This window comes from Frankliniella occidentalis, unplaced genomic scaffold (genome assembly GCF_000697945.3).
Source record: "Frankliniella occidentalis isolate FOCC.00 unplaced genomic scaffold, Focc_3.1 Scaffold15, whole genome shotgun sequence".
Taxonomy (NCBI): Eukaryota; Metazoa; Arthropoda; class Insecta; order Thysanoptera; family Thripidae; genus Frankliniella; species Frankliniella occidentalis.
Genome location: NW_026267145.1, coordinates 2,176,046 through 2,190,743, shown reverse-complemented (window position 1 = coordinate 2,190,743; position 14,698 = coordinate 2,176,046). Strand labels below are relative to the sequence as shown.

Genomic DNA, 14,698 nt, shown 5'->3' with positions numbered 1-14,698 from the left:
AAACGGCCGCCACGCGCTGCCGGCGGTCGACGAACCCATACAGGGCCGCCCAGCCCAGCAGCACTCCGTGAGCAGCGGTCCTTGGGTTTTGGGTTGGGCCGCCGCCCGGTCTGCGGCTGCCATGCTGAACATGAATGATACAATGATACAGTACTAAAGTACAGTCACGCACAGTCCGAAGTGATGCAAATGGTCATCTCCATCCCCTCAATACCCCTCCTCCCAATTTATCTGTCACGCACAGAGGACAAATTTGATGATTAATACATAAAACGTATTTTGTGCAGGTTTTGAAGAAATGCAAAGGTGCGTGTTGAAAATGATGAATTTGCATCTCTCTCCCAGTTAAAGGTCCGGCTGACGGAGGGGGCGACATGCAGACGGATCCGAGCCGGATCACTGGATCCCCCCCTCCCCTATAGCGCGCCTGGTGTCAATGATCTTCCATCCGGACCCTTTGTGCCTTGGCCCTGCCCTTCTCTGCATTCGTTTTATTCTAGTGACCCCTCCGTACCCCTCCGGTCCCCCCTCCCCCCCTCGCCACAGGACGAGACACCGTCTGCGTCTGGCCGGGGCAGAGCCGGGGAGGTCAGTGCTCCGTGACGTCAGGCGCGTCTCCTGTCTCCTCCACGCGACGCACAACTTCACTTATTTCAGCACACACCTTCGGGGACAAACTGCCAGAGGTTTTATTTCCTCTTCTCGGTGGTTTTTCACTGCAGTAGTTTACCTACTTATTCTTGCAGACGTGAGGACGAATGGCCCCAGGCGAGTAGGCAACCCGCCCACGCGCGTGCCGAACAGTGCTCGGCACACTGTGTACCGGGCTGACTCACGCCGCGCACTTTCTTTGTTATACTGCACCGCGTGCACGCGCACGAGCGGGTTGCCTACTCGCAAGGGTCCACAAGGAGCGGTGGGGCAGCGATGATAGGCAAACTCGCACGCACTCGTGAATGCGGTACAGCATAACTATGAAAGTGCGCATCCACCTGGTAAAACTGCTAAATAGAAGGGGTTTCGTGGACCACTCTGGATACATTTATTAGGGTGTTATCCTGCAATGTTCCAGCAACCCAGATAGCGAAGGTCGTGCGTTTGGCGCATTTTTCTCGCTTCAACGCGCCATAAAATTGCTAAAAATTGCTCATAATATGTAGGGTCTGATACTTGTGTCAGTGTGAATAACCCCAACGGTAAGGCCACGGCCAGGACCAACCTCCCGACTCCTCTATCTCCTCCCACTGCGAAGGATCCGACTCCTGCTGCGCTGGGGTGCGCCCTGGCGGCCGGTCGCCCAAACTCCATGTCGCCCGCCAGAGCCAGAGTCTCTTGCGCCGCGGAGTAGCGCCGCAACCCGTTCTATTTTCGAGCTCCACTCCACTCCGGCCCGCATCAGCTGACTCCCTGACGCGGCTGACTCGGCTCGACCGGCCCGCTCCCGCACTGCTTTTCTTTGCCATGTTCGGTGCGTCGGATCGGGACCACAGGGGGAGGGACAGAGAGATGAGCTCAAGAGGGCGAACGCAGCCCGCCGCCTTCCCCGCCAACACCGCTCACAGCAACTCCCACGCTATTGGTCGGGCATCAGAGCCTGGCTTGCACTCATTCAGTCCCCAGCAGATATCCCTTCTCCCCTCAAGCTGAAAGGACAGGAACGGGCCCAGATAAGGCCACGATCTCGTCCGGCCAGCGTCACCACTAACACAGTACTGCTCTACTGTAGTGGTCTGGTTATCCAACCATGACCCGCAACTATTACGCGTTCGGCGACCACCCCTGCATAGAACCATCACCACCAATTGCCCTAGAATACCACTTGTGGAACTAGTTAAATATGAACAGGAGCAAAGCCCACATTAAAAACTAAGGCAGCAGTTTCTTTTCAGTTTCTGTTCATGTAAATGAGGTTTGCGTCTTCTTTAGAAGAAAACAAATCGCAGGTCAATGGAAAAAAAAACAATTCGATTTTTAAAATATTTTTATTTTCAATATTTTACTTTTTTTTTACACAAAGTGTATTTCCTAGGACAGTAGCGGACGAATTGGAGCCATCCAGACAACCGCAATTGGAAACAGCCAACCGACTTCCCATGCCAAAGATAGCAATACTCCCAGTCCACAAAAGATAAAATAAAAAATAAAACAAAATAATGAATAAATAAAACCAATAGACAGCAGACGACTGCACGTTAAGTGCAATTTAAATTTCAAGGTACTGAGAGCAAGATTGAGCGTAGACCAGTGCTTGACTTACAGGATTTAAAACATCAGACCCATGATATGAACTATTTTCACTTTTTTCACCATAGGCCGAGCTGAAAGGCTTGACACATACCCCCCTCCCCCCCCATGCCAGCTAAATCACATAGAGATAATACACTGCCTTACTCCCAATTCATCATCTCAAAGACTGAGGTGGGAACAGATTTGGTTCATAAGCTCTACGCAATAAAGCAATACAAACAGCAGCACTGGGCAGCAACAGTACACAGGTACACGACGTCAGATGGTGCTGCAGTTATGGTAGTTACTGGGTACCCCAGGACTCCACCACTGAGATTGGCCAAGCACAAAACTTCCAAGAACAATTGAAATGCTGTTGATTTACCACAGTACAAGAGAGTGTAGTGACTCACACAGCCTGAATCAAACGGGGACTTATAAATTGTTCAAACATTGGTTGGATTAAATTTACATTACAAGAAAGATTGCATCACAAATTAATATATGCTTGGCTTAGAGATTGCCAACCTGACGAGCTTGGCTCAGATTCTCGAAGTTCACCTCGTCAGAAGCAGATACTTTCTGTGACAGGTTTATGAAGATACATTCCATATAAAGTAAATTTTATGATAAAAAACTGTCTCCAAAAGGTTTAAAAATTTCAATAAGTTCTACATGATACAGGTCGACATCAGGTGAAGTCTTCAAAGAATCGTAGCTGGATCAAAAATTTGTGGAACCCCATTATCATCCACTTGATCACATGGCATACTTGCGGGTCCATTCTTTTGCTAGTTCGTTGTATTTTTCTCGGTCAGTCTTGTAGATCCTTGCAATTTCTGGCACCAGGGGATCATCTGGGTTTGGATCGCAGAGAAGCGAGCAGATGGACAAAAGAACTTTGGAGATGGTGAGAGCCGGTGACCACTGCGACCTCAAAATATCCAAACAAATACTTCCATTGCTGTTGATGTTTGGATGGTATATGCGTGTCGTGAATGCCACTTTCGGGGGCTTAAAAGGATAATCCGTAGGAAAGTGAATTGTTAAGAAGAAAACTCCTCCTTGGTATGGGCTGTCTGGCGGTCCCATGATTGTTGCTTGCCAATGGAACAAGTCATCACCAACAGGGCCCGCAGAACACTGCGCGGGTGGATCCCTACCCAAGTCCATCAATTCTTTGTTGATCCGTTTCAATGCCATTATAATATATAACTATCTTAGATAGTATCTAGTTGAAAAAAGTTGCAGAAGGCTCTTAGCCTACAGTTCAGCTTCTCTGCAGAGTTGCTACGAAAAACACACTTGCACCTGAAAAAGACAACAGAAACAACTCTATTAATAGTCAATAATAACACTAAAATATAGAGAAAGGGGAGAATTAAAATGAAAATCAACCATTCCCGACCAAAGAAAAGAGAAAGCGATAACAACTTCAGAATTTTGAGAAAGGATTTCTAAAAGTGATCTCAGAACCAGCATTTAGTTTCGTCTTAATGTGCTCAACATGAAACATTAATGCTGCTCTATAAGGGAATAATTTCTGTTCAGTGGAACAGCACTACAAAATAATAAAAGCACAAATAATTTTAACAAGCACCCTGCCCAACTTCCTAAAGTAAGGAATAAATCACAAGCTGGAGTGAACTTAAGGTTCCTGCAATGTCTACAGTTGATCATTGCTTTCAATAATAATCGAAGTAAATATAGAATGCTTGTGAAAAGCTAGAGAAAACAAAGGCCATCCATTTCTTCACAAATAAAAACAATGATAAAGTGACTGAAATGTTCTTGTATTTTTAATATTTAAATAAGAGACTGGTAAATTGATAAAATTAATGGTAGCTATAATTGACAACAAGTGACCTTACACATGAAAATTATTAGCTCAAAACTCACCAAGTACTGGACAACAGACTAACTACAAGGGAACATAGTTTGATTTGAAGGAAAGGGAACTAATCTGATGCGTCACTTTCATGTTTCACTAGTTCAGAGCCAACATCAGTGTTCAAACAAAACAAGACTCTTAATCTGCTAGAACTTATCTGAACCAAACCCTGCAGTGTGTACACAAAAGTCAATACTTGAAAGGTGCGCTTCACAAGTCAGCATAGAGTGGAAGCCCTACTTGTGTTCACAACAGGAGACTCGACAGGCGCACAACGGCCATCAGACCGTATCTGCACAAGTATTTCACCGGATAATAACCGATTGAGTCACTAGCGGCCATCGAGGACGGCCACTAACCTGACAAAGGATTTCAAAACTTTCATTCTGGAGCAGGCGAGTACTTTTAATGGATCGTAGGCGTATGTAAGTAAAATTGGCTTAATTTTGATGTCCAAATGAACTACCAATAGCACACGAAACTTAATTTAGCAACAAGCAACATCGGGGCCAACCTACATAGCAGAGTGATCCCGATATGCTTCCAGAACTTGACAACTGTCACAGTACACCTTTACTTGACGAAAAACCCAGAAATGTGAATCTTGGCCAATTGACGCGTAAATAAAATACGCACTTACACGAAAAATGTGATAAAAACTTTAATTTCTACCAGGTGGAGGGATCGATTAGGCCTTACCGTACTGTTCAAAAACATATCAAAAAGTGTTCAGGTATCCATGCGAATTCATAGACAAATCGTTCGCTGGGGGCGGCTCACCTTCAAATCCATGCACTCCTGAATATCTCTGCACGGCTGAATAAAATAACCCGTATCGGACTCAAAGTTAGTGACTGCGAGACGCCTAGAGATACACAGGCCCCTAGACAAGATGGCTGCAAATCGAAAGGAAAAAGTGGAGGAGGATATGACGTCATGTTTGGTGTCCACTATTGCCAACAGCTGACTCACGATGCTGTACCGAAAGCACATTGAAGAATGCAATGCCCTCGCACGCAGTAAATCGGCGACAGTGTTAACATTTGGAAAGAGTCTTTAATTTCCCATTTGGCCGAGTTTTCTTCAGGTGTGTATCCTTCAGTGGCACTTCATTTCACGCTTTCACCAGAGTTTTCTGGTTTCATGAGAAGAGGGGGATTTCAATGAATCAATGAATCACTCTTATTACAAAAACACGAAGGAAGAACTTTCTAGACTTCTGATGTTTAGGAAATTTACCGGCTGTTACGAATTTTATGTTAAGTGTCTGAGGTCTAGGATTGTGCTATTTCATTCCAAAAACTATGGATATGACTCCAGTACATATTCTCCGAATGGCTAATGGTCGCATTCATTAAAATCCGGCGTATCCCAATGTGACGAAATAAAAATACTACTTTTGGGGTTGCGGACTGAAATTCATACCAGGCATGAAATCTTACGAGAAAAATAAGTTTATTTACATTGTTTGGGAGGGAATTGTGTTGACCACGAGCGCTAAGCACAGCACACAGTCAGGTGTGGTTGGCAGTCCTGTATACACATTCGAATGAGCAGGTGGCGCTCTGGCATGGTTTATTTGATTTAATTGAGTTGGGGAGACATTACATCCCCCTCCCTCTCTCCTTTAATTGTTCTACTATATCCCCACGACCCTGAAGGAAAGTAGAACTAATGTCAGGGTGCGACGGTGTGATCGTAGTTGTCTCTGTCTGTCTATCATCAGATGCAGGTTGAAGTTGGAGGCTCATCATATCCTCGCCAACGTTTTACCATTTTGTCTGGTTCACCCTTGACTTGTGAGTCAGGATATACTTATGATGTGTTTTAGAAGCGTTTTCATTTCCAACGGCAATAAAGAGAAAACATTAAAGATTTTCAGAAATTTATTTCTGCTTTAAACATTCATAGGTGCAGTCTTTCATCATTCAGCTTTTTCTATGAATCACAATGGTGAGAGAACTTTATTAGTACTCTTCAGGGTTTCACGTGTGTTTATGGACAGTCTATCACAATATGGATATGATAACCTTTCAATATCCTTTCTCATCCAAATTCAAACATATACGTTTCTTAAAAATCACGTGTATGTGGAAAAGTAACCCAACGAGCAGCGCTCATCCAGGCACATCAATTTGACATCAATCTTAAGCCACAAATGAAATTTTAATGTAAAAATGTCCCAGTTTTGACAAAATTTTGACCAATTCCCGTCAGTTTGATGTAAATTTGATTGATGATTGCTCGCTGGGTAAATTTACATCATGGCAAATCATACACCTTATGTCAATTTATAAAGAAATTAATTAATTAAAGAAGTAACAGAATGAAACTGCAACTTTCTCAGTGATAATATTAAAAAAATTAAGTCCCTATTTCAAATCATGTATTAAATTTTGATGTTCATTGTCCTTCAAATTCTATAGGTGGGAAAACAATTGTAGCAGTTTTTTCATACTGGTCTACCATTGTGTATTGACATTCAATGTTAAATGTCAAGATCATGAAAGACTATAACCAGTTTGAAAAAAGAAGTACTCCCCAAAATTAGCCAAATAACAACCATTGCAACTACACATGAGCCAAAATAAATTAACATTTTAAAATAACATAGACATCTAATGTAGATGGGAGTTAACTATAAATGTAAAAATGTTTTAGCAAAGTAAGTGTGATACTATACATACAACACATTTTTAATGGAAAACACATTTGCTTGTACCGTTTTTTTAAAAGCTTGTAGGTTAAGCCTTTTAAGTACAATAAATGCCACAATAGTAAAGCATACAACAATTAAGGAATTTAACAGATGCACAGTTTTGGGAATAGAAAATTTGTGTCAAGAGATAAATACCTACAATCAATATCACATGTGCATACGGATTTTTCAAAATCGGTCTATATGTGGAGAAATTTGTATGTAACAGTTATACATCATCAACAGTTAAAACAAAGTGAGATGAAGTGCAACAATCCAAAGGAAATTTCTGTTTAACACACAACTTGTGCACACCAAAGATAAAGCAATGCAATATATTTTTATAGCAGTAATTGACATATTTACTTGTTACTGAAGGACTCAGGTGCATTATCAGATCCCTTGTTGCACCCTCTAAACAATTAGATTCTACTTAAAAAGTCAACAACACAAGAGAATTTGCAATTTTTCATATGATTTGTGCCGGCGTCTAAGCACAATAATAATTTGACAGTAAACAACAATAACCATTCATTCACACATCACATATACAAATAGGCTTTACTAAAGTTAAACATTCCTCTATTTATACATACTCAGTTCATTAATGACTTTAAAAAATTATAATATACATCTATGATTGAGTGTAATGGAAAGAAATCACTTGTAAAATATAAACATCTAAATCACACATGCTCTTTTGTAGACACCACAAAGCATCCATGAGTGCGTAATAGCACTGAGCACTTAACAGACTCATCAAAACATTGCATGGGACACCATAATCGACACAGTATAATTCTAGAAAACATCACAATTTTTCTTTTTTAGTTTCTTGGATAAAAATATAAATTCTGTTTAATATAAGTCAGTAGCATCATAGTGCTGACACTTCTGTACTCAAGCCACTGTCAACATCTGGCCCTTCACCCAACACAAGAGCACGGTTAATGTTGCCACTTAAGTGGGGAAGAGGTGATGAGGTAGACGTTGAAGATGTGTTCGATGGCCTTCGATCAACAAGGTCTCTCCTTGCACGTTGCCTTCGATGAACTTCCATTTCTTGACTGAGGCGAGGGGTGGTAAGAGGTGTGTCTCCTGACAACCGTCTCTCTAATGCCTGAGATGCAACCATGCTGTAGGTAGTGCTGGCAGGGGAAGCTGTGAGCGATGCGCTTGGCTGCTCTGAGTGGTTTGATGGCAAAGGTGACAACTGAGTGTCCCGAGGCAAAGTACCTGACTTTTCCTCAAATACTGAAAAAAAGTTGAGGATAAATTAAAAATGCAAGATATATGTGATTGAAGATTAAACTTGTGATATAAACTTACATTTATCCAAGCTAATTATGGAGCCAACAATTTCATGAACAGAGAGCTCTTGATGATCCTCAAGTTGTTTACGTCGCCTTACAAGCCACCAATCCAATGAAAAGAGAACAAGTGCTAGGATTTTAATTCCCGCACATAAACCAACATACCTAGAATATGAACATGAAGTTGTGTATTTCAAAATGCATCAATGTAAAATGAAAAAATACAACCCAACAAACTTACTTGTATCTGAACTGCTCAATATCATACAATAGGCATCTACCGCCTTTCTCTCCACAAGTTTGTTTCCATAAAATGCAGGTTGAATCAATAAGGTTACCAAAAAGAATAGGAGCCGGAATGTACCCAAACAGTCTAAAAATAACAAACTGCATGCCTAATGCAAATGACCGTTCTTCTTCATTGACAGACCTGACAATGAAAGATAATGAAATATAAATTCAGATAGAAAAAGAATAGTATTCCAAAGCAACATTTTTTTCCTAGAACGTACCTTAGAACAATCATCAGCAGAGGCATTTGAGTGACAGCCACAACAAAAGTCATAAAAAAGAGAAGTATTAGGAATGGGAATATTGTTTTGCATGGTGAACTGCAAGGCCCAGCTGTTGCAACCGGAACGACTGTGACTTCAGCAAAGTCCCCACCACTGGCTGCTCCCGGAGGTAAGGTCATGTTCCCATGAATACCTAAAATACAACCAAAACATGATTAGATATCGATAGTATCTCTCCCAGTTACCACGGAGAGCAGATTTCTTTAATGAAGAGATACTTACAAGCACAATTTGTGTAGTTTGATCGAGATGTTAATGCAGTACAACCTGCATGACAGGGACTGAAATAAGTCAATCCATTGTTTCCACAGACTGGCTCCACATCATTTAAACGGCACTCACAACCAAAATTGCAGGCCGCAGTCAAATTTACTGTGAATGGAGCCTCATGAGAACTGTAAATAGATCAAATAAATAGAAAGATATAATAAAACCCACATACTTGAACAATGAAAGTATTTTATGTTGAATTTTTACATACTTATTGAAGTAAGGAATAGTTGTTCCAGCCATTTTAACATTATCACATCCGAGGAAAAACAAGAGGCCATAGCAAGCTAAACATACTGTGTTAGATATAAGAACAAACTGGACAGCTCCTTTGGGTCTTAACTCCAATCTCTTCAACAAACAACCACCGAAGAAAATGCCGATGCATGCTCCAGGTATTGCAATGGATCCTGAGTAATATAATAATGGTTTTAGGAAGGTTTCCCTCTGACGTGAATAAAACAAAAAATTAAAGTTATGGTGAGAGCTTAGGCCTACCTGTAAATATGCTGGCTTGACTTTTACCTAAGCTAAATTGAGTTTCAAGATACTTAGGCAGAAATACTACAAATCCAGATACAATAACAAGTTCCATACAAGCACCAAGGCATGTCACAACATATACAGGGTTTGTAACAAGCCGCCACATACTCCTTGGTATGTCTGAAAAAGAAATCAAAAAAATATTAGTTAAATTTAACTTACAAGCACTGCAACTCACACTAGTTCCAATTTATTTCGAGAATGAAACTGCTCACCTTTGATATCTTTTCCATAGCCTGAATCACCATTTTCAGGAGAGCCATTTGCAACTCCATCAGCCAATGATTTTTGAGGCTTTAGTTTTGAATCAGTGTGAGGTAGGGACTTTTCAACTAGTCTAATCTTTTCTTTTTCCCTCTGGAAACCAAACATTACAAACATGTATTACAAAACAAAAAAGAATCATTGCCTTTTTCCTGCTTTTCCCCTCTTTTCCCTTAACATTTATTGTACATAAAAGATTGCAATGAAGACACTTCAAGAAACAAAGTCATACTTACAGTTAGAATCTTTGGGAATGAAAAGAATGGTACAGCAACAAGTATGAGCAACAATCCGCAAAGTAAAAATCCTCCCCACCACATTCCCACCCATCTGTGATCGCCTGGATCTGCGTAGGTAAAAAAAGATAAGAATGATAAAACTAGGACAAAACTTGATGGTAGGAAAAGAATGTTGGCACTACTCACCAATTGTTACTGGAAGGCTTGAAAATGAATCCATGTGAAAGCTGAGCAGGTAGGCTCCCAACAAAAAACCAAGTACTGGTCCAAATGCAGCCATACTGTACATACAGCCGATGTACAGTGAAGCACTCTCTGGTCTGACATGGTCATCGATATATGTGGTCCCCAGAGTGAAAAGGGGGGACCCACCACAGCCAAGCAGTAGCTGTGCAACTACAAACAGCAGAACTGGTCCAGCTGTTGATGGTGTACCCTGTATGCAGTTATCCCCACGCAGGTTATTGTGAGGTGAGAGGGGAGGAGACGACAAGCCAGTAGACAAGCGACCCAGTCCCATATCCTGCTCTCTAATTGACACTCCTTTACATATATTATCATTAGATAGGTTACTCAATGAAGAGCTGCCATGAGGCTCAGCTATAAAGTGGGGCACCATAAATATAAGGGACCCAATGCCCATGATTACAGCACCTGAAATTAGATACAAAAGAAGTTAGATTAGTTAGTTTAAGCAATGTTTACCGGTACATTAAACAACAGTGAAAAACAGTATATTAAGTTTGTAGCTTACCTATGGCAATCCATACTGGAATGTGCCTACGGCTACCAAGGTAGCTAACAAAAATCACAGTGATAACATTTCCTATTTCATATGATGAGGCTATAAGACCTGATAAGCTGGATGGAATTTCAAACCTGTAAAGATTGGGAAATAGTATAAAATAATCTTTTGGACAAAAGGAGTAAAACAGGTGAAACATGGATGAAAAAACACATTTCAAGTTAATTATAAGTACCTTTTTTCTATAGTTGTGATAACCGAGTTAATGTACCCTGATGATAATGCTTGTTGCAATGTAACTAAAAATGACAAGAGGAACACAAACACCTGAAAGCACAAAAATCACATAGAGCAAATGCCAAAAACCAAAAAATTATCAAATTACATTTCACAGACAGTAATGTACATACTTTTATGGTAGCAAATTGCTGCACCATTTGAGGCCTACATGACAATATACCACAGTCTTGAGATTCTGATAGAAGTATTGTTGGAATTTCTGGGTATGACGGATGAGATTTTTCACTCCTAAATTGGGAAAGAAAATCATTCTTACATCAGACAAACAACATAACATACATCATTAGACTATTAAAAGGAAATCATTTACACATAAAATACAAAACTAATTATAAATCCAAAATTTGGAAGTAGAAAACCTGTCACTGCTAGCTTACCTTTCTACCAGGGTGGCAGGCACAAACGTTGGGGGTACAAAACCTCCCGACAGATTCCGAATGTGGCACTTGACGGTATTGTGCTCGAATCGTCCGAGAGATGAGTTCCTAATGTGGTGGTGGTGAGCGTTACCATGGTGGTGGGATTTCTCTGGAACAACGCCCAAAGAGGCTGTCCGTCGGTGGCATTTTTCCTTTCTTTCAGCGAGGCCTGCAAATGAGATTAATGTGATGATAAAACCTTTTCCAGCATTTTAAATTGGCCTTTTTAAGAAAGAGGGAGAAAAGTTCCAATCCAGAGTTATGTTTAGTCTAAGTGTAAGGTATCATCTGCTAAAAGGTAAATTTAAGTCCGTTTTTTATTTATAAGAAACTATACCCGGAGAGAAAACTGTCCTCACACGCTAAATGCAAGATTTCATTCAAATGAATGCACGAAGTGTTCAAATCAACACAGAAAAAAGTGAGGGAAAAAATCAATTCAAATAAAGGGTACAAATCCAGTTAGTGTGAACCACGTACACATTTGAATTGGCAGAGTATTCGGCACTCACCTAGCGACGCGTTCCTCGAGTGGCCCTTGTGGAACGGGGCGTCCTTGCTGGTCTGGCCGCCCCGCTCGCCATCGCTGCCGCTGCTGTTGGACGCGTCCGCGTACAGGCCGGTCAGCGCGTACATGGACTCCTGGCGGCGGTGGCCCCCGCCCCCTCCTGGGCCGCCCCCGGGGCCGGCGTGAGGCGCGGTCGCCGGGCCGCCGCCACCGCCGCCAGGGCCCGCGCCACCGGGGCCGCCGCCGACGCTGTTGGCCATGCCGCCGTCCGCCGCCCCGGGTCGCTGCTCCAGGTGGACAGAGCGGCGATGTCGGACTCCTACCGGTCCGGATGCATGCCCCGCAGGCACCTCGGCCTCACCGGCTGCAACAGACAAACACGCGGAGTTAGGGACGCCTGATCAGGAGTGGCTCCCAACGCAGCTCTGCGGCCTGGTGGCCTACCCGGCAGCTGATACACTGTTGAAAAAGCTGTAAGGAAGTACAGTTTTACCTACAGCGTCCGTCCTTGTATATTTTATGTACGGGCCGGAATGTAAAGATATTGACGGTACTCCACTGACAAGTACTCCACTGACAAGTCAAGTGCTGTACTGGCAAAAAAGACGGTTCGCGAAGTTACGGTACATCCTGTACGGAGTGGACCGTAATCCAAAATTACAGTCGCGGACGTAGTAACAAATTGACAGGGCTCACTGTAGAATTTCCTGTAGGTTTTTTTTTAACAGTGTAGGCGCTCCACAGCAAACGCAATACTGTTTGACTCGAGGTGTAACCGCGCTCTAAATGGGAAAGGAAAATTCGGTATCCATGCGACGATGTATTCTTCTGCACATCTCAGTCGGATGCAAATTTGTCCACAAACTCACCTCACAAAAAAGTAATTTAGACAATTCCAGCCGGCAGGGGTCCGTACGTCATGCGATTTGTGAGCGACTGAGCGGTACTACGGTTATGTACAAAAAAATGACAAGACGCACCTTGAGACTTGAGATGCCGAGTCTCGACATTTATTGCAAAACAACGTACCGCCACTCAGTCACCCACAAGAAGTCGCGTGACGTGCAGACATTGTTTATCATTTCTCCTGGAATTGCCCATTTGCACCTAGTCTGGGTATAACTTGTAAACAGAAAACTTTTCTGATACAGATTTGCATCTATTGAGACGTGCTTAAGTACACATCTTAGCTGTATAAAAAATTGTCCTGTCCCATATTTAGATTGTGAGCAGAACAAATGTGAAATGAAATGACCAAACTCTTTGTGACATTGAGAGAGTCTCCTCAATTTCTTTTAAAGAACGTTAACGCTACGCTAAGGGACCACCCAGAAAGTGCGTTCGTCATTATCAGTGACGAACCTGCCGAGTTCAATCCTGTGCAAGCTCTCATAGCGCCTGATGGGTAGGCAACATCTCGTCTGCAGTGCATGCGTGTACTCCGGGCTGGCCTACCCTGAGTATCGCAGGCGCCAAGCTCCCAAATGTTCCCTAAAAAAAGTCTGAGAAAAGAAAACAGACGTACTTTCTTGACGATCCCTAATGATTTATACGCTGTGTTTCAAAGCATGCAGCACGCGGACGCGTTTGCCTACCGGGTAGGCCCTACCCACTCTGACCGTAGAGCGCCATGATGGCTCCTGTGAGTAGCCGGAGTAGGCCAACCCGCCCGCATCGGCGCATGCTCCGAAACACAGGGTAAGTCCTACCTTTCAAGGGCACTCAAACTGCCAAGGGTACTAATTTTTACCACCTTCAGGGCTCTCTAGGGAATTTCTAGAGGCACTAAATAACTGAACAATTGTTTGGCACCCTTCGCACCCCTGAAAAGGCACCATTTGGCACCTTTCCAGTTTCCAGTTTAGCAGGCACGGCTATGCTATTTAAAGTAGGCCCACCTATTTCCGCGCAGAGTCGCAGCCAGCGGCAGGCAAGTCAAGTGGGCTCCCGAGAATGGCCAGACATAAAGTGGCCGTAAAAAGTGACAATGGTTCCACACTCTTCGTGGGACGGGGGTTTGAGCGGATCAAAGGACGAAGTTGCTACTGGATCCGGGAATCGCACTGCGTATTACGACAGTAAAGGTGAATATGAAAAGAATGTAGAGATTCTGAAAACTTAAATGAAAACTTCACTCTAAATTTGAATGAACAATTTTGTTACTGAAAGGGAGCGTCCCCATGCGCATCCAGACCCGATACAAATCTGTTCCCAAAACGGGATGATGTGTGTAAAACTTTTGGTCCATTTCTAGAAAAAACAATTCTTGTTAACTGTGAAACGAACCCAAGGTTGGAGAAATGTAGTCGATGTTATAGGAACTTTAAAGGCACGTAAAGCATTCTTTTAATTGTTGATGTGTCTTTTTGCGTAGTGTCTTTGTGCATGATAGGCCTCTTGCTTTATAACTGCCCACAACTTTTCGCGTGGGCGGCACTTAGTGTCTTATTTATATCAGGCGTGGTAAGGGGCGATCCCCCCTCCCCCCACCCACCCCCAAATCCAAATATTGAAAGGTAGGCACTATGTGCTACGATTTATCTTCATCAGATAAATTTCTCATACACTCTCATTTCCTTACGGACTCGCTTCCGGATAATTTTGTGAAAGCGTAATATGGATCAAATTTATCTGTAATACGGATGAAATGGTCCGTAATATGGATGATTTCATCCGTATTATCAACAATGCTAGGTTCGTCACTTAT

General features: G+C 42.6%; 2 protein-coding genes and 1 long non-coding RNA gene across 4 annotated transcripts in view; 1 reads left to right on the top strand and 2 right to left on the bottom strand.

Annotated features, from left to right (window-relative positions):
* Positions 1-1,963: 1,963 nt before the first annotated feature.
* On the bottom strand, positions 1,964-5,064 carry LOC113212711 (ubiquitin-conjugating enzyme E2-17 kDa). Of its 2 annotated transcripts, none has more exons than XM_026431512.2 (2): positions 4,898-5,064; positions 1,964-3,537 (listed from the first exon to the last, which is right to left on the bottom strand). In XM_026431512.2, the coding sequence occupies exon 2, from the start codon at positions 3,427-3,429 to the stop codon at positions 2,986-2,988; it is 444 nt and encodes a 147-aa protein (XP_026287297.1). In that variant the 5' UTR covers positions 3,430-3,537; positions 4,898-5,064; the 3' UTR covers positions 1,964-2,985. The 2 variants fall into 2 exon arrangements, with proteins under 2 accessions (XP_026287297.1, XP_052119968.1); XM_052264008.1 differs by having other exon boundaries at positions 4,817-5,035.
* On the top strand, positions 4,351-5,020 carry LOC127748838 (uncharacterized). The gene is made up of 3 exons (XR_008010800.1): positions 4,351-4,542; positions 4,609-4,714; positions 4,793-5,020. It is a non-coding gene; the product is annotated as an uncharacterized LOC127748838 (long non-coding RNA).
* Positions 5,065-5,985: 921 nt separating the features above from the next.
* The window catches only part of LOC113212705 (solute carrier organic anion transporter family member 5A1), a 78,423-nt gene continuing 69,710 nt past the window's right edge, over positions 5,986-14,698 (bottom strand). The window contains exons 5-19 of the mRNA XM_052263993.1: positions 11,996-12,355; positions 11,442-11,652; positions 11,175-11,292; positions 11,000-11,091; positions 10,774-10,898; positions 10,206-10,673; positions 10,017-10,126; positions 9,732-9,873; positions 9,472-9,636; positions 9,185-9,383; positions 8,926-9,098; positions 8,641-8,836; positions 8,370-8,558; positions 8,145-8,293; positions 5,986-8,069 (exon numbers count right to left, since the gene is read on the bottom strand). Of these exons, the coding sequence (XP_052119953.1) occupies positions 7,693-8,069; positions 8,145-8,293; positions 8,370-8,558; positions 8,641-8,836; positions 8,926-9,098; positions 9,185-9,383; positions 9,472-9,636; positions 9,732-9,873; positions 10,017-10,126; positions 10,206-10,673; positions 10,774-10,898; positions 11,000-11,091; positions 11,175-11,292; positions 11,442-11,652; positions 11,996-12,251 (2,970 nt within the window). The 5' untranslated portion in view covers positions 12,252-12,355 and the 3' untranslated portion in view covers positions 5,986-7,692. The remainder of the gene's footprint in view (positions 8,070-8,144; positions 8,294-8,369; positions 8,559-8,640; positions 8,837-8,925; positions 9,099-9,184; positions 9,384-9,471; positions 9,637-9,731; positions 9,874-10,016; positions 10,127-10,205; positions 10,674-10,773; positions 10,899-10,999; positions 11,092-11,174; positions 11,293-11,441; positions 11,653-11,995; positions 12,356-14,698) is intronic.